The sequence below is a fragment of the Somniosus microcephalus genome, chromosome 10 (genome assembly GCF_052327205.1).
Source record: "Somniosus microcephalus isolate GS21.2 chromosome 10, FLI_Smic_1.0, whole genome shotgun sequence".
Classification (NCBI taxonomy): domain Eukaryota; kingdom Metazoa; phylum Chordata; class Chondrichthyes; order Squaliformes; family Somniosidae; genus Somniosus; species Somniosus microcephalus.
In genome coordinates, this window is record NC_140996.1 from 19,232,949 (window position 1) to 19,257,184 (window position 24,236).

Genomic DNA, 24,236 nt, shown 5'->3' on the forward strand with positions numbered 1-24,236 from the left:
ATACGTAAGTCAAGTGAAAAGTGCACAGGACTTGCATGACGCTAGCTAACTAGTAAAGGAAGAAAAACGGGTTTGGAAAAAAAAAATGGCGATGATTGGAACGATTGCAGCATTTGATAGCAGCATTGAAGACTGGGCAACTTATATTGAAAGAGTGGCATTGTACTGTGAGGCTAACGGAGTGGAGGTAGAAAAGAAAGCCACTGTTTTGCTGACTGTTATGGGCGCAAAGACATACAGGCTGCTACGTAGTTTATTAACCCCTGAAAAGCCAGCAAACAAAACATTCAAACAAATAGTGGACACACTCCAAGACCATTTAAGCCCCAAACCACTGCTCATAGCTGAAAGATTTAAATTCCATAAACGGAACCAGAGCAAAAAGGAAAGCATTTCTGAATATTTGGCAAAGTTGCGCAAATTATCAGAACATTGCCAATTTGGAGTGGGCTTATCAGATGCATTGAGGGATGGATTTATGTGTGGCATGCAAAGTGAAAGCACACAAAAGAAGCTCCTGTCTGAAAAAGACCTCACATTGGAGAAGGCTCTAAGTATTGCAATATCAATGGAAGCAGCAGCAAGTGGCGCTTTAAAAATTCAACAAAAATCCCTGGAATATTCAACTAATAAAATGTCACTGAAACAAGAAAAGAAGTGCTATCGCTGTGGCAAAATGTCACATGACCACAATGACTGTTGGTTTAAAGATAAAGATTGCAGACAATGTGGCAGACGAGGGCAAATAAGCAGCCAAAAACTGATACAATACAGAGTAACAAAAAGGTACATCAAGTGACTGAAAACAAGAAACCTTTCAAAGATAGATACAAGAAGGTACACTACGTGACTGGAGACAGTTCAGATAAAGATATAGAGAGATAGAAAGGGAGATAGGGAGATAGAGACAGGGAAAAAAGTGACACAGTGTAAAAGAGACAGGGGATCACAGAATAATATGGGTTACTCCAGAAGTGGCAGGAGTTAGGCTGAAAATGGAGTTGGACACAGGCTCAGCTTTAACAGTGATCTAACATGACTACAAACGACTGTTTTCACACATACCGCTAAGGCCAACTAAAGTACTGTTAAAGACATACACAGGACAAAGAGTGTGCCCCAAAGGTAAAATAAAAGTGACAGTGACATACAAAGAAAAAAAAATACCGCAATTGAATCTCTATGTAGTGGAAAATGGAGGACCACCATTGCTGGGACATGAATGGCTCAGGAAAATACAGTTGGATTGGCACACCGTCCAAGCACTGTTTGTGTCAGCAAAGGAGGACAGCAACGCCACTCCTGAGAGATGGTCACAAATACTCTCTGACTCTCAGGAAGTGTTCAAGAAGGGAATAGGAACACTTAACGGCATGAAAGCAAAAATTAAGATTGAGGAGAACACAAATCCAAAGTTCCACAAGGCCAGACCAGTGCCTTATGCAATTCGCCCTTCAGTAGAAGCAGAGCTGGAGAACTTGGAGCAGTTAGGCGTCCTGTCCAAGGTGGATTGGAGTGAATGGGCCACACCTATAGTTCCAGTGATGAAGAAAACCTCCAGCACAAAACCAGGAAAGCCAAGAAAAGTGCACATCTGTGGAGACTTTAAGGTGACTGTTAACCCAGTCCTCCACACAGTACAGTACCCATTGCCTCGCATTGAGGACATCTTTGCTTCCCTGTCAAGAGGGGAATGCTTCACAAAGATTGACTTGGCCCAGGCCTATCTCCAAATGGAAATTGATGATGCACCAAAGAAGTACCTGACAATAAATATGCACAAAGGCCTTTACCAGTACAATCGGCTGGTATTCAGAATAGCATCAGCTCCTGCAATCTGGCAAAGGGCAATGGACCAAGTCCTGCAGGGGATCCCAGGTACTCAGTGTTATCTTGATGACATCATCATTACTGGCAAGAATGACAACAACAACCTCGAACAGGTGCTCATCAGGTTACGGGAGTATGGGCTCCGAGCGAACCGAGACAAGTGTGATTTTTTTAAACAGGAAATCTCATACTGTGGACATGTGATTGACAAGGACGGTTTACACAAGTCTCCAGACAAGATTGAAGCTGTGATTAATGCACCAACACCTGAAAATGTGTCTCAGTTGAGATCATATCTTGGACTGGTGAACTACTATCACAAGTTCTTGCCCAACCTATCCACAGTGTTACATCCACTAAATGCACTGCTACAGACAGGGTCACAATGGAAGTGGAGTGACAGCTGTGAACAAGCTTTTCAAGAGAGTAAAAGACTCATTACTTCAGAAGAGGTGCTAGCTCACTTTGACCCATCCTTACCTATTCGACTGGCATGTGATGCTTCACCCCATGGCATTGGTGCCGTGTTGTCACATAAGTTCCCAGACGGCTCAGAAAGACCAATAGCCTTTGCCTCAAGATCATTGACTACAGCAATTATGCACAGATTGACCGAGAGGCCCTCAGCCTTGTGTGGGGAGTCAAGAAATTCAACCACTACTTTTATCGTCAACAGTTTACACTGTTAACTGACCACCAGCCTCTCATTTCAATCTTCAACCCAAGGAAGGGCGTTCCAGTGATGACGGCACAATGGCTACAGCGATGGTCACTCTTCCTAGGGGCTCACCTGTATGATATTGAATACAAGGGGACCAAGCAACATGGCAACGCCAATAGTTTGTCACGTTTACCACTGCCGACCTCAGAGAGAACTACAACAGTTGACTCAGCAGAGGTATTTCACATGACAATAGTTGAGCAGCTACCAGTGACAAACTCCCTCATTGAAAGAGAAACACGCAATGACCCTACATTGTCAAAAGTTTATGACATCACTGTGAAGGGATGGCCAGCGCATGGTGACTCATTGTTTCCAGCATTCTCAGCTAAGAGGGAGCAGTTATCAGTGTGTCGGGGAACACTGATGTGCGGCTCACGAGTTGTGATTCCTCCCAAGCTTCGTAACCGAGTGCTAGATGAACTGCATGAAGGCCACTTAGGTACGGTAAAGATGAAAAGCCTTGCCCGTGGATACGTGTGGTGGCCGGGAATTGACAAACAGATCGAGGACCTGACAAAGAGCTGCTCAGGATGTCAAAAGGTCCAGAACGCACCACCACAAGCCCCTCTCCGTCCATGGGAATGGCCCTCATCACCATGGCAATGTGTGCACATCGACTTTGCTGGACCGTTCATGGACTCCATGTTCTTGATTGCAGTCGATGCACATTCCAAATGGCCTGAGGTCATTAAAATGAAATTAACCACATCTGAAAAGACCATTTCAGTTCTGAGGACCATGTTTGCTAGAAATGGCCTACCAGAACAAATCTGCACAGAAAATGGATGACAATTTGTCTCTGACGAATTCCAAGGTTTCATGAGGAAAAATGGAATCAAGCACTACACATCTGCCCCGTACTATCCAGCTACAAATGGCTTGGCAGAAAGATTCGTACAGACTTTCAAGAAGGCCATCAAAGCAATGTACAGCGAGAATCTACCACTGCAACACAAGATAGACAATTTCCTCTTTGCTTATCGGAACGCAGTACATGCAGCCACTAATCAGACTCCAGCGATGATGTTTCTGAACAGGAACCTGAGGTCTCGCATGGACCTTCTTAAACCGAATGTACGTCGTGATGTAGAAAACAAACAGTTCAAACATTTGAATGCTAAGCCAACAAGAAGCTTCAGTGTGGGACAGTCAGTTCTTGCTCGTGATTTCCGGATGGAAAAGTGGCAAGCAGGGACAATAGCCACAAGAGAGGGACCACTGATGTATACTGTGGATGTGGGAGAGAATGTTTTGAGACGTCATGTGGACCAAATTCTGGATGTTCAGGTGGAAAACACCCCTATACCTCGCCCAGACTCACCTGACATGGAAACAGACACTCCTGATTCATCAGCATCAGCGCCAGCCTCATCCACAGCTGAGAGTTCTACCTGTGCTGATAGCTCACCTGATGCCCCTGTACCTGTACAGTCTCATTCCCCAAAGCAAAAGAGTCTGGAGAGACGTTACCCAGAGAGGCAGAGGAGGCCTCCCCGAGACTTGACTTGTAAAAGGGCTGTTGACAAAATAAAATGTTATGTTGGAATTTGAATTTTGTTACTTTTAAGAAAACCAAAAGGTTACTGTAAAGACAGGCTCTGTATGTTAATTATAGAAATTTTGCTTTAATATACTATTAAACTAAAGGGAGAGGAAGTGTAATCTATACAACATTGAAGGGACTACTTTGTTTTGCAGATGTACATCCTTAGTTGCGAGCGTATATAACAGACGCGTATCGATTTGTACAGTCAGTGCCGAAGTTTCAGTTACCCAGTAAAAATCACTTGAAGTTACTCTCAATCTCTGCTACTTTATTATTTTATGTAGTTGTGTATAGCGGTACAAACACAACACACCCCTTTCCACTTTTTGATTTCTTAGTTAGAAAGCATCCTAGCGGAGTAGGTCAATTTCTTGGCCCAGCCCTATTTTCTGGGCTATTTCTGATATGAATTCATTAGAAATGCTGCCAGTAATTTTATAAAGATTGACTAACTGTCTGCTGTCGCTCTTTAATATGGTGACTTCAGGAATAACTGGATTACTGAAACTGAATCACTGTGATGGCAAAATGCTTTCGAGAAGCTAAAGTTGTGTTAAAAAGATTTATGGATTGAATTAAAACATTGCGGTGCCATCAACTAATCCAAATATTGTGTTTTGGATGGCGGAGCTGCTGAGAACACCGCTGTAATGCTGCAATAAAATACAGATAGATGTAGAGAGAGATGGAGAGAGAGGGAGAGAGAGAGAGAGAGATATATATATATAGAGAGAGAGGGAGATAGAGAGAGGGAGATAGAGAGATTGAGAGATATAGAGAGATAGAAAGGGAGATAGGGAGATAGAGAGAGGGAGATAGAGAGAGGGAGATATAGAGAGAGAGATAGAGAGAGAGAGAGAGAGATAGAGGGAGATAGAGAGATATTGAGAGAGGGAGACAGAGGGAGACAGAGGAGAGAGAGGGAGATAGAGAGAGGGGGAGATAGAGAGAGGGAGATAGAGAGAGGGAGATAGAGAGAGGGAGATAGAGAGAGGGGGAGATAGAGAGAGGGAGATAGAGAGAGGGAGATAGAGAGATATTGAGAGAGGGAGACAGAGGGAGACAGAGGAGAGAGAGGGGGATAGAGAGAGAGGGAGATAGAGAGAGGGAGATAGAGAGAGGGAGATAGAGAGAGGGAGATAGAGAGAGGGGGATAGAGAGAGGGGGATAGAGAGAGGGGGATAGAGATAGAGATCAAGAGAGATATAGAGAGGGAGATAGAGGGAGATAGAGGGAGGGAGATAGAGAGAGAGAGCGAGATAGAGAGAGAGAGAGATAGCGAGAGGGAGATAGAGAGCTAGAGGGAGATAGAGAGATATTGAGAGAGGGAGACAGAGGGAGATAGAGGGAGATAGAGATAGAGAGAGAGGGAGATAGAGAGAGGGAGATAGAGAGAGGGAGATAGAGAGAGGGAGATAGAGAGAGATAGAGGGAGGGAGATAGAGAGAGAGAGCGCGAGATAGAGAGAGAGAGAGATAGCGAGAGGGAGATAGAGAGATAGAGGGAGATAGAGAGATATTGAGAGAGGGAGGCAGAGGGAGATAGAGGGAGATAGAGATAGAGAGAGAGGGAGATAGAGAGAGGGAGATAGAGAGAGGGAGATAGAGAGAGGGAGATAGAGAGAGATAGAGGGAGGGAGATAGAGAGAGCGAGATAGAGAGAGAGAGAGATAGCAAGAGGGAGATAGAGAGATAGAGAGATATTGAGAGAGGGAGACAGAGGGAGATAGAGGGAGATAGAGATAGAGAGAGAGGGAGATAGAGAGAGGGAGATAGAGAGAGGGAGATAGAGATCAAGAGAGATATAGAGAGGGAGATAGAGGGAGGGAGATAGAGAGAGAGAGAGAGAGAGATAGAGAGAGAGATAGCGAGAGGGAGATAGAGAGATATAGGGAGATAGAGAGATAGAGAGATAGAGGGAGATAGAGGGAGATAGAGAGATAGAGACAGAGAGAGAGATAGATCGAGAGATAGAGATGGAAAGAGAGAAAGCAGGAGGGGGAGAAAATCAGTCTTAATTTGCTGAATAATAATAAAATAACTAAAAGGGGACACCTCCAGAGCTCTGGTGAATAAATGCATTACAAAGTTGCTTACTGATTCATTCTAAGAAGCTCCCCCATTTGATCCCTTGTTCCCATTGGTTAGCTTACGTCAGCCGGTGGCAGTGGGGGTATCACAATCTTGCCTCGGTGTTGCTGAGGTTCGGAGGGGAAAATCAGACTGGGTTTTTTTCTATTTATGTTCACCAGGCAATGATTTCTTCTGGGAAATATCAGAAGAGGACACGACTACGGTTGGCTAGGTGACTATTCCTCTAACATAAAAAATTAAATATAAGATTTAATTATAAGATAGTCACTGATAAATCCATAAGGAATTCAGGAGAAACTTCGTTACCCAGAGAGTGGTGAGAATGTGGAACTCGCCACCACAGGGAGTGGTTAAGGTGAATAGCATAGATGCATTTAAGGGGAAGCTAGATAGGTACAGGAGGGAGAAAGGAATAGAAGGATATGCTGATAGGGTGAGCTGAAGAGGGGTGGGAGGAGGCTCATGCGGAGCATAAACACCGGCACGTACCAATTGGGCCGAATGGCCTGTTTCTGTGCTGTAGATTCTATGGGGGGGATTTTGCCAGCGCTCAGGGGGCGGGACCGGTGGCAAAATGGTACAAAATGGGAGTCAACAGGTGTAGCAGTCGGCGCAGACTCCATAGATTTTTAGATTATGAACAAATACCCTTATTAAAAACTGGACAGGCTGTTTGGGGGGAAGCTGTGGAAAAACACTCAAGCTGAAGGTGGCTGATGTAACCAGGTTGCATTCGTATAGTAACGGACTGTCCTTGGGAACAATGGTCCGAGAGGCCCACTCCCCAGTCGTGAATAACGAGGCTGGCAACTCATTGTTTCTGAAGAAGATGAGCTCGTTAAGTTAAATCGGCTGGGAGATCGAAATGAGATCTAAACCGGTATATCAGAGAGCCATTTTGGGTAGCTCTCTCTCTCTCCCTCCTGCCCTCCACACAACGGAATGTCAAGAGGAGCTGAGCCTTGCTCTACCAACCGAGACGGACTTCGACTCAGACTGGGACTCGCATGCCGCAAGGCCGGTACGGAACCAGGTAGCCGAGATGTACGGGAGGAAGCTGCAAGCAAGACCAAGGGCAATCTAGGTGAGCATTGCCAAGACTGCACACCCACAAGATCACTTAGCTGTGTGAGGGGGTGCCTGTATGTTCCTACCAAACCAGAGGGGGTTTAACGTTGGAAGGGTCCTGTGATAGTTTAGTTCACAGGAGGGTGTTTTTAGGCCATGGTAAGTCAGCACGGCAGGGACTTGTTGGACAAGTCAGGGTTGTACTGTTTTAAACTGTACTGTTGTGTTCACACTGCTTGTACTGTATGCGAGTGGAGTGGTTTTGTCAACCTTAATAAACACTGTACGGATGAGACCGAAACGCTGTCCATCTTCCAATCTGTCCTCAGTAATCCCTATCATCCAGAACTTGTAGTAAGGGGGTTTTTGTGTGCTCACTATGGGCGAGGCAAAACCACTTACAATAATTGGCGATTGCGGCAGGGCCGATAGGAAATTGGCCACCGCAGAAACCGGTAAAACAGGCAGTTAAGAGGCTTTTCCCCATTTTGCACCTACTGCTGCAGGCTTCCCAACGTCGGGAAGCCCCGCCAGAGTAAGTGAGGCGAGCTGTGGGTCTGTTGTACTTTAACTGTGGAAATGACAGCTGCAGAGGTAGTGTGAAGGCTACAATGGGACACTAGTAAGTATGACAGGTGAGAATGTTGGGAATTTTTTTTTTACTGTGGTTTGATGCTTCTGCAGCTGACAAGCTGTGATGTGTTTGTGCAGCCTCATCTCATCAGTAGAAGTGACGGATGGCTTCTGCAATCTCACATGCAGCTGCCATCTGTTTCATCCTAAGGAGAGAGTCATTGGAGAGCATGGGTGCAAGGGCTCACATTTGTACAGTGATTGTCAGTGTTTGACAGCACCTCAATGCCCATCACTTTAACAAACCGGCAGATGAAGCGTCGTACACTGACGTCATCTGACACCGGCTTTCCCTTAATTGGTCGGCAAAACCGCTGGGCGGGCTTAACAAGGCCAATCAGGGGAAAATAGCGTCTGTTCATTAGACGTCACTGGGGGCGGGACTGAAACCCGAAAACCAGCAGTCCCGCCTCGACCTCTGGATCCAAGGTAAAATCCAGCCCCTATGTCATTCTATGTAACAATCATTGTCCAGCCTTACACTTTATAGAATGGCCACCCAGGTGCAGTGCTGGAGAGTTGCCCATAACTTACTGAACTATAAACTAAGCATTTGCACCAACTTCAGGAAAGCGGGGCAGGAAAACTGTGGAGGAAAAGTTAGGGGCGAGATTGTTTTTAATAAGGAAATGTATAAAATTATGTCGTGACAGTTTAAAAAAGGATTTTGTTGTGAACCATCTGAAGATTAATGTTTATTTAATATAATGTATTTTATCCATCTATCAGACTATACTAATGGCCCAGAAATTCAGGTCGGGGGCTTCCCGCGGGTGCAAGCCCCCAATCTGCACTTACCTTGCGCGCTGGCCGTTGAGCTGTGGGCTCCCATGGAATTCCGATCCAGGGCCTGGCCCAGCTGCCGGCGCGCTGTGCTCGCGTGTCCCAGGGGCGCAGTTAGTTCGATGCGTCCCCTGGGATCACGTGGACCATGGGCAGCCAATCGGAGCAGGGAATGCTTCATTCATAAGTCTGACAGGAAGGGCTGCCAAGACTTATAAATACTACGGCCCCAAAATAGCAGTAAACCTTCAAATAAATTTTTAAAAAATCACAATTTTTAAATAAACTATAAATTACATTAAATAACTATTTTAAACAATAATTTAAATTTTTGAAAAAAATAATTTTATATTCTAACGGGGCTAAAAATAAACTTACCTTGCTTTAAAGTATTTAAAAATAATAAACCTGTGGAAAAAATGTTTTACTTTTAATTAACTGACCACTTACCTTGTAAAAAGCAGACCTTACGCCTGCTTTTTACATTTCTAAATTCTAAAGACTAACCCTCCCGGAGAAACCGTAAAAAAAAGGTAAGTTCAAAGCGCACGCGCAGACTCCCCCACGCACGCGTTCGACCTCTGAATCCCTGCTTTCAGAGGAACGGAAGTGCCGGTTTCCTGCGCATGCGCAGTGCATGCAGGAAACCGGCACTTCCATCGGGCCTACGGGTAAGTACCCCGTGCGTACTCACCCGTGGAGACCCGAAGTTCTGGGCCAATATATCCAACAGAAAAAGAATTGTTTAAGTACTGTGTGTTCTTTTAATATTAAAACCAACTTTCCATTATATAATCATAAAGCTAATCAATACTCCAGGAATATTAAAACTAATTGTACACAACTAAATCGCACAACTAATTGCAACTTGGATAAACATGAACATTGGAAACATTTCTGTTCTGGGTAAATTCCTAAGCATATCCCAGAATCCTGATCCTGCCTGCACCAGTAAACTCACCCGCAGTGCAGAAAGGACTAAGTGAAATGCCACATGACAATAATTCACCTTCCGCCGATTTTACAAGTCCATGCTTTCAGTAGAGAGCTTCGTACACTGGCACTGCCCGTCAGGGATTCTGCTGTGTGATTTTTTCCGACATTTTAAGAGATTGGCCGGAAAATTGTGAGCAGCACGCGCCCACTTTTCCGATACGTGCACCCCCGCCAGCAATACAGACTCGCTAAGCTACTCCCCTCTTTGTATGTTCCACCGTATCTCAGGAAATGAAAAGCGATGGGATAGAATCATTTCAGAAGATCTTCCGTAGCAGTTAAAAGTGACACAGTAAAAGCGAAGCGGAAGCATTTCATGGTGAATGTATGTCGGATAAGTGAACATGTAATGGGAGCATTTGTTCATCAGGAATTGATTGTAGTCAGGTTGAACCCTGAGCAAGTTTGTCCGTTTAACAAAAATAATTTTAATCCCGCCCGCCTGGCGGAAAGCAGATGGGCAGTTAAAACCGCCACAGTGACTTTCTCCCACCGATCCTGCTCACCATTCCACAACTTGCAATCTTAACCTGCTTTTTTGAGTTAGCAAGAGGAACGTCCACCGGAAGACAGTGAGCTTCTTCTTTAAATAGGGAGGTCGCAAATCGGATGACGTTATCGGGGCCTGACTGAAATTTTAACCCAAGGCTCGCGTGGGAAATCCATCCTCGTTTCCCTGCCAGGTCAACCAGTTGGCAAAAGGAGCCTGGCCCAGAAAGGTCAATCAATCGTTTTTTTAATTGTTTCCGTGTGGGCCAGGAGGAGCAGGAATGCGCCTCCTGGCCTCACAAGGAGACCTTGGGGGAAAAATTGAGTCATGCCCCCTGTGGGGTGCTAACTTCGCCGGGCCCGAAAAAGTTAGCACCCCTGCGGCCAAAATTCATCGGTAGCCCCCCAAAGAGGGAAGCGGGGCGCTACTGGAAGCGCCCCCGCCTCCCTCTTGGGGCACTGCGAGGGAATATTGCGGCACTACGTGCCACGGTACTGCAGGCCTTACGTCCCTTATTAAAGGGGAGGGGCCTTGCGCAGCGCAAGCCAGGGCCCAGCTGGGCCACCAGGGATCGGAGTGCCGGCAAAAGAGCCCGGCACTCAAGAGAAGTGCCGGGCTCACAGAGCATAGCTGGCACTCCGCGGGGCGGGGGTGGGTGCTGCTCAGAAGGCTGGGGACGGGAGCGGGGGCAGGTGCTGGCAGGCAGCCAGCAACAAAAATGGCCGCCCGGCACCTCGCCTTTAATTAGCGCCACCCTGGCCGCAGGTAGGCCCCCCTGACCCCGTCAGACATAGCGTCCGGTGGTAAGTCGGGGGCGCTACCAAAGATCGCAGCTGGGGCACGAGCGGGGCACTGCGCATGGCGATGACGTCATAGCACCCCGCAGCGTTGCGGCACTGGCAAACGGTTAGCGCCACCACTAACCTTCCACTGAATTTCGCGGGAAGCGTTGGTGGCGCTGTGCCTGGGCGCTAGTTGTTTTGCGCCCCGTTAGCGCCCTCTTAGGGCGCTAATGGGAGGTACAAAGCAACCAAATTTTTCCTCCCTTGAGTCTCCCCTGCCCCGGACATCCATCCTCCTCCCTGAGCGTGATGCTCTACTGACCCCCCGCACCATACCAAAGTGCTGCAGACCATTCCTTCAGGCCCCGAGCAGTAGCTTTCTCCTGCTCAAAATCCCACTCCCGCTCGCCTGCCAGCTGGCGCTTACTGCCCAGTATTGGCGGGAGACTGATGGGGCCTATGCAGTTGAAGGCCTGAAGTGAAAATTTCCCAGGCCTCACACTGATGGTTGGCCGCTGGGTGTTAAAATCGGCCCCAACAGTATTGCATATGGGCTGGGAAACAAAAGAGGGTAGAATTTTCAAGATGTGCCCCAGGAAAACATAAACCATACACCAGAACAACAATCCCACAAAAAACTCCTTTACGAGCTCCTTTTTGCAACAACAACTTGCATTTATTTAGCACCTTTAACATCATAAGGCGCTTCACAGGAGCGATTACCAAACAACAAAAGTAACCTGAGCCACAGAAAGAGCTATTAGGACAGGTGACTGAAAGCTTGGTCAAAGAGGTACGGTTTAAGGGGTGTCTTAAAGGAGGGTAGAGAGGCGGACAGCCAGTGATATTTAGGAAGGGAATTCCAGAGCTTAGGGCCTAGACAGCTGAAGGCACGGCCAACAATGGAAATCAGGGATGCGCAAGAGGCCAGAATTGAAGGAGTGCAGAGATCTCAGCGGGTTGTATGGCTGGAGGAGATTACAGAGATAGGGAGGGGCGAGGCCATGAAGGGATTTGAAAACAAGGATGAGAATTTTTTAAAATTCGAGGGGTTGCCAGACCAGGAGCCAATGTGCACTGAACCTTCCTTTATGCCAAGTCCATGTGGGGTGGCTCTGCACACTGCAATCCTATCATAAAGGATGGGAAATTGTGAGAAGAATATTATAAATATATAACGCAATTAGATGGGAATGTGCCACTGAAACTCTCACACATTGGGTGAAAGCTTTCCGAAACCCAGCATCATTGGCAAAGTCTAGCTCAGGTGGCTTAAGAACATAAGAAATAGGAGCAGGAGTCGGCCATACGGCCCCTTGAACCTGCTCCACCATTCAAAAAGATCATGGCTGATCATTGAACTCAACTCCACTTTCTCTGCCCGATCTCCACATCCCTTGATTCCCCTAGAGTCCAAAAATCTATCTATCTCAGCCTTGAATATACTCAAAGATTCAGCATTCACAGCCCTCTGGGGCAGAGAATTCCAAAGACTCAACCCTCTGGCTTATGTTTTCCTTGGGTTTCATAAATAGAGGTATTGAGTACAAAAGTAGAGAAGTCATGCTGAACCTTTATAAAGTACTGGTTAGGCCACAACTGGAGTATTGCCTCCAGTTCTGGTCACCACACTTTAGGAAGGATGTGAAGGTCCTTGAGAGGGTGCAGAGGAGATTTACCAGAATGGTTCTGGGGATGGGGGATCTTAGCTACAAGGACAGGTGGGAGAAGCTGTATTTGTTTTCATTAGAGCAAAGGAGGTTGAGGGGTGATTTGATTGAGGTGTACAAGATTATGACGGGTTTGGACAGGCTAGACGGAGAAAGGCTGTTCCCACTAGTTGATGGTACAAGGACGAGGGGACACAGATTTAAGGTTTTGGGCAAGAGATACAGGGGGGACGTGAGGAAAAACTTTTTTACACAGCGAGTGGTGAGGACCTGGAACTCGCTGTCGACGGAAGTGGTGGAAGCAGAGACACTCAGGGGGAGAAACTGGGTGTGTAGCGCCACCTGTTAGCGCCTAAAGAGGCAGTCAGTGGCTGTAGCGCCACTGGCCGCGCCTCCCGCGATATTCAGCAGGGGCGCTAATGGTGGCGTTAGCCTTTTGCGCTGTGCCGCCACCGATGAGGTCATCAGTGTGCGCAGCGCCCCATTCGCGCCCCGATCGTGATATTTGGTAGCGAACGCCGCTGTAGCGCCGTTCGCTACCCGCGCCCGGTTCACGGGGTCTTGCTGCACCGGCAGAGACGCAAGTTAAGGTGGAGGTGCGGGGCGGCCGCTTTTTTGGTGCCGCCTGCCAGCACCTCCGTCCCCGGCCTCCTGGTCCCCCCCATCCCCACGGCATTGCCGGCTGTTTCACAAGAGCCCGGCCCTTCTCCTTGGTGCCGGGCTCTTTTGCTGGCACTTGCACTGCTGCAGGCCCCGCCCCCTTAACAGTGGGAGGAAGGCCTGCAGTACCGCAGCGTGCCGTGCCGCAGCGTGTGGCGCTGCGGCACGTAGCGCTGCGAAATTCACTTTCAGCGCCCTAAGAGGGACGCGGAGCGCCTCGAGCCGCGCCCCGTCTCCCTCTAGGGGCACTTCAACTGAATTTGCGGCGATCGCTAATGCGGCGATTGCGGCGCAAATTCCAGCGCCCAGGCGAACTTTGCGCCGCTTGGGTGCCTCAGGCCAATTTCTAGGCCTCAGTGTTTTAAAGGGGAGACTGGATAGGCACTTGAGGGAAATAAACTTGCAGGGCTATGGGGATAGAGCGGGGGAATGGGACTGACTGGATTGCTCTACAGAGAGCTGGCACGGACTCGATGGGCCGAATGGCCTCCTTCTGTGCCGTTATGACACTATGACTATGAAGAAATTCCTCCTCATCTCGGTCTTAAATGGCCGCCCCCTTATCCTGAGACTATGCCCCCTAGGCCTAGACTTCCCAGCCAGGGGAAACTACTGGAGTATCAACAAATCAGGTTGCAATTTCCAATTTGCCATCCATTTAAATCAATTGACAGAAAATTACAGGCATTGCAGTTATGGTTTTCTGATTAACCGTCCCTTTAGATAGGATCCCTCACGTGGTGCAGGATCTCATTGAATTTTGTCCCATCAGTACTGTGCGCACGGTACTTCAGCTTAAATTGGCTCATCGGCAAATAGCACACAGCTAACGACAAGTGGGGAAGCTGATCCCCGCTGGATTTCCCAGCCCTCACATACCATGGCATTGACGTAAAAGCATGCTCCAAAATGTCCTCTGCATGAGTTTGCTACTGTCAATGTCCCGTCGATAGTTTCCTGTGATCACGATGGGTAGCACCTGGTACGTGCGGCTGCAGATGGAATACAAGGAAAAAAAGCGAGGCGCAGTAAAGTTTAGTTCTTGGTTCCCATTCTGATCCTGCCACGAGGGATTAATTAGCGACCTAATTTCAGGAGTATGGTGACTCTGTTGGACCTGTCTTGCTAAATTGTCCTTGCAAAGTCCTTGGATAGTGAAAATGGTCGAGATGTTAACTCTGATGGGGGACCACGAGAATTTGACATTTTCTTTGCTGGAGAAGAGTTTGAATCCAGCCCTTGTCATTCAGTAACCAATTTACGGCAATATTTCAAAATTGCTTTATAAAAAAATGGATTTTCCGAGTTTGGCTGCAGCAACTTGGATATTCTTGTTGATGTGAATACTTGTGTGTAAACGGTATACTTCCTGACACGGCAAACATTGATCTTGCGTGTTTTTTCCTTTATTTCCCTGACTTTTTTTAAAAGCTATTTTTTTTGCTGTGCTTCAATGGTTTAATCCCAATTTAAATGGTGAAAAACATGAATATTCCAAGTTGGCAAGTGGTAACTTCTGCAACTTGGCAAACCATTCCGCCTTCTGCAAATAACAATAGAAATTGGAGAGATGTCCATGGCAGGTTTTCACACTATTATTCTTTAATTAATATAGAATTCAACAAGCCTCTGAAATGAAGGTGTGGGCTTGTTCTAGCCATGCACTGAAAATAGGGTGCTATTATAGACTCGTTAGTGTCTCCTTAAACAGCAGAGAGATGAATTTGGTACAAGGTTATTAAGCACTCATGTGATAGCATCACCAATAGTAATTTCTAGGCCAAAGACACCAGAATTTGAAAATCTAACAAAACTTCTATGGGGGAAAAGTTGGGTTGATTTGCGCTTCTCGTTAGCGCCCCCTGGAGGCGTTAACAGGGTGCAATCCTGCTAGCACCCAGACGCGGCGCTGCTAACACCTCCCGCGAAATTCAGCGGAAGTTTAGTGGCAGTGGGTAGCCGGCAGCACCCCACGGCGCAGCGCCTCCGGCGATGACATCATCACCGTGCGCAGCGCCCCACTCATGCCCCGGCCGCAAACATGGCTTGTGTCCCCTGACCTATTGCCGGATGACATGTCCAACAGGTGACGCTTTTGCAGCCGCGGCGGAGCTACTTAAAGGTGTAGCACCAGCTTTCTGGACATTTTTATGAATCATATTTTATATCTAAAACCCCAAGAACTGCACTGTTGGGCAAGCTTGTGGGAGTGGCTTAGGGAATAGGATTGCAAGCCAGGATAACCTGACTAAGGTGCATTCATATGCAAATGGCCATCTCACACTGACAGGCTGGGAGGAAGGGAACCCAGGCCGATTGACATCATCACCATCTGACATGATTACTGGGAACAATACCCCGAGAGGTAACTCAGAGACACTATGCCCTCACATCAATAAAGCACAGTCCCAGCCGAAACTGGTGGAAGGCAGGACATGGCCAGGCCATTGTCTTCCAGGAGATAAGCCAGTTAAGCAAGTTCGGTTTGAAATTGAAATCCATTACCTGCTAATGGGGGCCGTCAACTCAGGAAATGACAGACATCCAGTAATCAGCACTCATTTTCTCTCCAGGTGTCAGGCCTGGGAGCAGGGAAATGGAATATCATTTTTCACAACGATTTCAAAGGTCATGAGCCACTCCAGGCCACAGGGGGGTCCAGATAGATCACCTGAGTCAATACATCGATCAGTATTGGCAGGGAAAAAAGGCGATGGGTTTTGGGTATATCAGGAGCCGTTCGGGGGCTGCTCTCTCTCTCCGTCATCTCCTCGGCATCAGTCTACAGCGAGTCTCCCGCGTGGGGCTCAGCTCAACGGAACACCGCCAGAAGCTGAGCGCTGCTCTTCATCCCTCATCAACAGACCTGGACTCAAACTGGAACTTGCGATACCGCGTCGGCGGTACAGAACCAGGAGCGAGACGTACAGGAAGAAGCTGCAAGCAAGACATTGGGCAATCGGGGTGAGCATATTGCCTGTGCCTACACATCCACAAGACCACTTAGCTGTGTGAGGGGGTGATTGTAAGTCCCAACCAAACTTTAGAGGGCTTTAGTGCTGGGGTCCTGTGTTCGTTTATTTCACGGGAGGGTTCTTTTATTAGACCGTGGTAATTTAGCACGGTATAGCTTGTTGGACAAGCCAGGGTTGTATTGTTTTGTACTGTTATGATTGTTATTGTTAAATCCTATTAAATACAATATGGTTGAGCTCAAACGGGTGTCTGAGTCTGATCTGTTCCATGTAATCCCTATCGTCCAGAACTTGTAGTAAGAGGTGTGTTTTCGGTGCGCCCGAGAAAACCACTTACAAAGGGCAGATGTCGGGCAGCTATTTTTTTTCGGCCGACTGCCAGCACCTGCCCCCTTCTCCTTTTTTCGCGGCGTGCCGGCCACGATCGCTCAGCCCAGCACTCCTCTCGAGTGCTGGGCTGTTTTCACGACACCCCTGCTCCCCGGTGGTCCAGCAGGGCCCCGGTGTGCGCAGCGCTAGGCCACTCCCCTTAAATCAGGGGGAGGAGGCCTGCAATACCGCAGCGCTACGAGCCGACACACGTGGCCCTGTTGCACGTAGCGCCACGATATTCACTTGTAGCGCCCCAGGAAGAAGAGGAGCGCTTCCAGTAGTGCCCCGCCTCCTGCTTGGGGCGCTACCACTGAATTTCAGGCGGAGGGGCGCTCATTTTTTTGGGGCACTAAAATTAGCGCCCTGGCGAGGTTAGTACCCCACAAGGGGTGGCACTGAATTTTTCCCCCTATATGTTTATTTTTCCTGGCGAATGTCCCCCTCCCTCTTGAATCTTTGGATGCATTAAACTTGCAGTGATTTAGCCAGACGACTAAAGCCATTATAATAAAACTTTTAAGCATGCTCAGTTATGTCACATTCTTGATTGCATAGCAGGTTCTAGCCCACTCGCATATTCATATTGCAAAACCATAGAATGTTTTATTCAATCTTGCTGTCAAATAAAACCCAGAATTCATGACTGATATTGGGAGTTGACGTTAAACTCTTCATTTTATACGTCTCCCGTTCTCCTTAAATCAAGACTGATGAGAACTGAAATTATTCTGTGACTGCCACAGAAATTATAATGCTCCTCGGGGAATTTCATATTTACCTCAGAATAGTTCTTCGGCTTTTTCGGTCTAAAACAAATAACACTGTCTGTTTATTCAAATAAAGGAATGAGTTATTTAAAGGAGGCGTCTGGCTCAGTTTGGCATTGTCAGTGATGAAATGACTAGCTCCTCAATTCTACTGTCAACACTCTGATGAAGAGAAATATCGGATTAACATTTTTTTTAAAAACCATGAACAAATTACAAGTAAAATAGATGGCAACCATTTGGCAGTGGGTTGGAAAAGGAATGGTTTTATATGAAAATGTTCCTTTTACTTCAAAGAATCAATATTTTTAGATATATGAGCAAGCAAACCAACCAATTGATTTTTTGCAGGGGGTGGGAGAAGGCGGGGTGGGGGGGAGGCTGGAGGGAATTCTCGATGAAAGCTATCCAGCTTTGTTGAAACAAAAAGCTTATCATAGAATCATCGAATGGTTATAGCACAGAAGGAGGCCATTCGGCCCGTCGAGCCCTCTGCAAAAGCCGTTCAGTTAGTCCCACTCCCCCGCCCTTTCCCCGTAAGCCCTGCAATTTTTTTTTCCTTCAGGTACTTATCCAATTCCCTTTTGAAAGCCATGATTGAGTCTACCTCCACCACACTTTCGGGCAGTGCATTACAGATCCTAACCACTCGCTGCATAAAAAAGTTTTTCCTCATGTCGCTTTTGGTTGTTTTGCCAATCACCTTGAATCTGTGTCCTCTGGTTCTCGACCCTTCCACCAATGGGAACTGCTTCTCTTTATCTACTCTGTCTAGACCCCTCTTGATTTTAAGCACCTCCATCAAATCTCCTCTCAACCTTCTCTGCTCTAAGGAGAATAACTCCAGCTTCTCCAGTCTAACCATGATGGCCCAGACAGTAAGCATTTCAACATTCCCATTTAGAATCTCCTATGTTGAAAACCCAGAAATTGCTTACCGAGACCGTGTCTGTGAATTGACATTGGAGGCAAGACCGTCCAGGTCTTTGTTTTCGGGTTGTAACATTCCACAGTGTTTAAAGTCTTCAGTCCGTCTCTGCCTCCGACCACATAAAGTTTATCATCAATGACAGCCACGCCAAACTGCAGCCGCCTGCCATTCATCACTCCGGCTTGGGTCCAAGTATTTGTTCTCAGGTCATATTTTTCTATTGTGGTGGCACCTGATAAGACAATTAGTGTGACAAGATTGTGACGTGAAAGAGTGCATTAGAATCCTGAATGTATACATCACATGCAGCCGAATAACAACAAACTCAGAGGAAGGACAACTCACTTGAAATCCATCAAGATCTTTCCATGTGCAGATAGTTGGAATCTCACCAAGTACCCCAATTACCGTGTAATTTTTCAATTAATACTGTTTTAAAATGAAGGAAGCAATGATTTGGAATTGATTTGCTTACAGCTGCACAACAGGGGAGATATGATATAAAATATCAGCATGGAATGAACATTCCTGTATAATATCTACATATTTGAAAATTGAATTTTCAATACTCGTTAAGTTTGCTCATATTTACGCATCCCCTATCTTCATCGCTCCGCCACTGGCGGCCGTGCCTTCAGCTGCCTAGGATCCAAGCTCTGGAATTCCCTCCCTAAACCTCTCCGCCTCGCTCTCCTCCTTTAAGATGCTTCTTAAAACCTACCTCTGTGACCTTTGGCCACCGGTCCTAATATCTCCTTACTGACTCGGTGTCAAATTTTGTTTGATAATCGCGCCTGTGCAGCGCCTTGGGACATTTTACGATGTTAAAGGCGCTATATAAATGCAAGTTGTTGTTGTTAGCAGCTCGATTTCAATGTTCTGCACATTGATGTCCTTAATAATATGCCAGCCTTTGGAATTCCATAGTGTCAGAATACATAGTGAACGGGTTGCACTGCTATTGAAGAACCGAAAATACTCTCAATACAGGAAACTTTGTGCTATCCGGCACCGACGGGACCGAGCTGTTGCCGTCCCATCAAAACTGCCGGACAAACCAGCGCTAATGTTGAAACATACGGAGATTTTGAGCTCCGTATCTGGCAACAAACCCTGTTGCTTAGCAACAGCTTCTAAACAGTTGGCCGTACCTTGCAAGCGTCTCTGTAGCTTAGCAACAGCTTCAGCAAGACCTTGCAGAGCCTGACTGGTGAAAAAAAAGCAACGAAAAGAAAAAAACCTAACGAAACGGCTCCTGATTTTTGCCGGTGGCTCGAGCATTCCGGACAGTTAACCTCCGGATAAACCAAAGTTTCCTGTATCTCATTCTAGTACAGTAAACTCTTTCATATCCGGCACCTACGGGACCAGGATGGTGCCGGTTGACGAAAAATTCTGGATAACAGAGAGATAGGCCATTTGAAACACAAAAAAAATAAAAACCACGAACTAACTCGGCCACCGCGGGAAACTCGGACTCGGAAAAACGATTCGGCAAGATTACCGGTTATCTATTTTGCCGGTTATTAAAGAATGCCGGATGATTAAGTGCCGTTTAAACAAGAGTTTACTGTAATTAGTAACAAGGCTACTCTTTGTGAATATGCTAAGTTAACATCTCTGTGCAGTTGTTCAAAAGAACATACTGAACAAGCCAGCCCATTAGAGAGCCTCCTCCTGAGTGATACAGGCTGGAGATACTTTGCTGTCTAATAAACAATGATAATTGGCTTCCCTTCCCGCTGAACAGTTCCTGCTCTGAGCAATACTTAGCTGTGTCAGAATAGCTTAAGTTCTTCATTGCTGCATTTGTACTGGTGGCCGTGTTTCCTTCATTATGTTGAAACCAGCAACAAGACTATCGTACATCAAAAAGAAAACTATTCAACACAAATTAGTCAACGTTTGTGCAAATGTTTATCTCAGTCTATTTATAACCTGCTATGTTAGCAAGAGCTATGGTCTACGCATTTACAATGTATCAACATGCAAGGGATGAATTTGGATTAATCCCACCTAAAGGCTCCTTCAGATCCAAATAATGTATTTTAAAACTATGGTATGCAAATATTATGCTAATAATTCTTACCGACCCACCTGGGATTGTCATTAAAGTTAATTTTATGTTGAAGATGTTACAATAACCTCTGTATGCTCTTGCACGTAAGCTCAAAATATTCTTTAAGATTTTAGGGGGAAAAATTCGGTATCGACCATTTTGGGGCGCTAACTTTAGCGCCCGGTGACCGAGAAATTCAGTTTTAGTGCCCAAGAGTGAAGTGGAGCTAAATCAAGTGCTACACACTCCTCTTTGGGCGCTAACATCGGGGAGCAGGCGCTACCGCAGAGCGCTACTCAAGTTTCGGCGCTGTCAATTACAAGTACTCAGACAGACTGGCGCCTTTCAGTTCTTCAAGGGGAGGTTCAATCATGCTGCACAGCCTCACCCTGATCATTGCTGCTTGTGACCTGGGCCTGTAAGGAGCTGCAATCCATCAACCACAAACCTCATGGCTGATCAGAGGCTCAGGGAGAGAGCGTGCCGGTTCAGCGACCACGCCTTGGAGGCTCTGTTCACGGCTGTGGAACGCCGACGGGCAGTGCTCTTTCCCAGACACTGGCAGGAGGCCTTTGCCTCAGGACTTTAGAAGGATGCAGAGAGAGATCGCCCAGGACGTGTCAGCCAGAAGTGTGATCCACAGAACTCCCACCCAGTGCCGGGAGAAGTTCAACGAGCTCACTCGGTGGTCAGCGTGAGTACATGCTTCAAAACCCTGTACATGTCACCATCTCAACTTCACTCTGTGCAGACGGTGTAAACCACCAAATCCCCAACACTCACCCACCTACTAAAAGTCACATCCACATCTCACGCGTTGCATACATTAACAGCTATTCAACTATGGTAAGCACATCTGCCAAACACATGGCTGCACACTCACTCACACGCTTTCCTTTTTCTTGCAGGCCAAGCTTGCTCATAACAGGAGGGAGCAGCAATGCATGGGAGGAGGTCAGGCGGAGCTGCACCCCCTCACACAGCTGGAGGAGTGAGTGCACAGCATTATTGTGGCCCAGGTCATCGGCGCTGTGGCAGTTGGAGATGTCAACCCCCTTGGGGACAACAACGGTATGGTCATCACCTCGCCCTCTTCTCTCATACCACTTTCCCCTCACAACACAAGCCCTTCCCACTTTCCATCTAAGTACACCATCTCCATTCCTTGCTCCCTTCCTGCCCCCCTCCCCTGATGTTAACCCCACTCTTGTGCCTTTATGCTTTCAGACAATCAGCCACCATCTGACCAGCCTGTCCCTCAGCCTCCCAGTGGCAGCGACGCGGGAGAGGAGGAGGTACAACAAGCCAGAGCCTCACTGCCTGTGTCTTCCAAGGGCGAGAGGTCTGATAATGGGGCCACATGGTCACTAGAGGGGAGCCTAAGAAATGAGTCTGATGTGAGTGAAGCTCCGGGACCCAGCGGGCTGCAGCAACGCCACGGGGAAAGGGAAGATCGGGGGCCATCTCCCCGGAGGGCGAGTCCGTGCATGAGTTCTGCTGCACAGGACTCAGATGAGGACCTTGATGTGAAGGCCTTGACCACACAGGTGATGAGCATGAACACTGAGCTCATGGGTGCAATGGCAAGGGTGCCCGAGAGCTTGATGCACCGGCTAGGAGTGTGGAGCAGTCTGCCTCCAGCATTGCTCTCATCTCTGCGCAAGCCATCGAGCCCATCCTTGGCACTTTGCAAAAAATGGTTGCCTCGCAATGAAACCATGGGGTCCCAGACCTCATGCCACCTGTCATGGGTGAGGTGGCAGCAGCTATTGCAGCACAGGCCAAAGCAACGCAACAGCTTAGTGCTGTAATGGAGTCAGTGGTTGGTGGTTCCAATCTCAGACTGCTCTCATGCAATCTCAGATTGATGCCATGTAAGCGCTGACTGCTGCCATCATCACTGGGTCACCCACATTCAACCGGGGATCTCACGATGCCGCAGTAGACCAGCAATCTGTGCTCGATGCAGAGGTCCTGCCCCGGGGGAGTGGCAGTGTGTCGGCCGAGCACGAAGATGCTGTCCTCGCTCAGGATGACAGCATTCCTGCACCCACCACTGCCACTCCGCCATTGCACCTGCCGCAGCCTGTAACCCAGCCAGCCCAGACTGCTGCCGCCCATGCTGAGGTGATTCAGCTGGGCCTTCCAGGCCCAGAGTTGGCCAAGGGCATCGTGCAAGACCATCTGCAGTCTCTGGTTCCCAGACTCAGCAGCCTTCCACCAGCCTTGCTGCAGCCACTGGGGCCACATTACGGAGGAGCAGTAGGGTTGGGAGGGGGGAATTCCGAAGTGGAGGGAAGTCATTGAGGAAGGGCGAGTAAATAATACGTTATTAGCAAATGGGGGGAGAGTATGTAAATAATTTGATGTGTTTAAAAATATACTGGCCCGTATTTTTCCGAATGCAGGCCTCCTGTGTGCGGAGGCCTAGGATCTGGAAAAATCTACGTCCTTACCTGAGGGCTCCCGGGACGCAGACGCTTCCAATCCTGGGCCTCGCCAAACTCCAAGTGCGCAGGGCCCACGTATCCCAGGGGCGCAGGTAGTTCGCAGCGTCTCTGGGATCATGTGGGTAATGGGGAGCCAATCAAAGAAGGGAAGCTCCCTTCATACACTTGACAGGAAGACCTGTCAAATATATGAATGGAGATCACCCCAAAAACATAGTAAAACTTTAAATACATTTTTAAAAAACTATCACATTTTTTAAATGACTTGAAATTACAATAAATTAAATGCTTTGAAAAAAAATTAAAATTTGTGAAAAAATATTTAAAGATTTTTTACCAGGTTAAAAATAAACTTACCTTTTTTTAAAGTATTTTTAAATGATAAATCAGTGAAAAAAATGTTTTTTTACTCTTTTCAACTCTTATCCTGGTAAAAGCAGGCCTTATGCCTGCTTTTACCAGGTGTAAGAATTGTAAGGGTTTTCTGCGGGCGGAGGGTCTCCAAAAAGCGGAACTATCCACCCGCAGAGGCCCTTCTCCCGGGCAGCCCGAGGATCTGTCAACAGATCGGAAATGCCGGTTTTCAGCGCATGCCTGAAACTGGCATTTCCGATGTCCATACGGGTGGGTACACAACGCGTACTGTGGTAGCCTTTGTGGTTACACAGCGTGTACCCACCCGTAGGGATCGGAATATCTGGGCCATTGTTGAGTTTGGTAACAAATAGTTCAGTTTGCTAAGAACCAGTTGTGTTTGTTGATAAATTTGTTTATTATTGGTTGTGTTTCATAAGAGAAATTTGTGCACAATAATACATTTTTATTTCGACGTAACACATTTTGTGATGTTTCTCATTTGACCCTTGCACGGTGATAGGCACTGTGAGCTGGATGTAATGATGTGGTTGTTCTACGCAAAGGCCATGTGCTATCTCATTTATTGGAAGCGCTCTCTAATGAGGCGATCATGAGCGGCCCTTGCAGAAGCAAGATTGAGTGGCTCCCTCCTACCTTGCTGCTGCTCCTACACCTCCGCTGCCTCCTCCTCCTCCGCCTCCTCCTCCTGAGATGGACCTGCAATCTCTGGTGGCAATGGCTGGGCCCTCAGAATGGCCAGGTTGTGCAGCATGCAGCACAAGATGGTGAAAATGGAGATTCGATCAGGGGAGTACTGCAGGGCTCCTCCAGAGCGGTCAAGGCAGCGGAACTGTTGCTTTAGCACCCCGATAGTCTGTTCGATCAGGTTCCTGGTGGCAGTATGGCTGTCACTGTATGCATGCTGAGCAGGAGTATTGGGGTTGTGGAGGGGTGTCTCCGAGCAGACAGCCGCGAGCTTCATGTGGTGGGTGGAACAGTGCTGGACACCAGTCTGTTGCAGGATGGATGCATTGTGGCTGCTGCCAGGGT

At 47.5% G+C, this 24,236-nt stretch overlaps 1 protein-coding gene across 1 annotated transcript in view; it reads right to left on the reverse strand.

The window, feature by feature from the left end:
- LOC147111453 (kelch-like protein 1) overlaps window positions 1-24,236 on the reverse strand; it is a 474,153-nt gene that overhangs the window by 70,351 nt on the left and 379,566 nt on the right. The window contains exon 7 of the mRNA XM_085998465.1: window positions 18,328-18,552. Within this exon, the coding sequence (XP_085854591.1) occupies window positions 18,328-18,552 (225 nt within the window). The remainder of the gene's footprint in view (window positions 1-18,327; window positions 18,553-24,236) is intronic.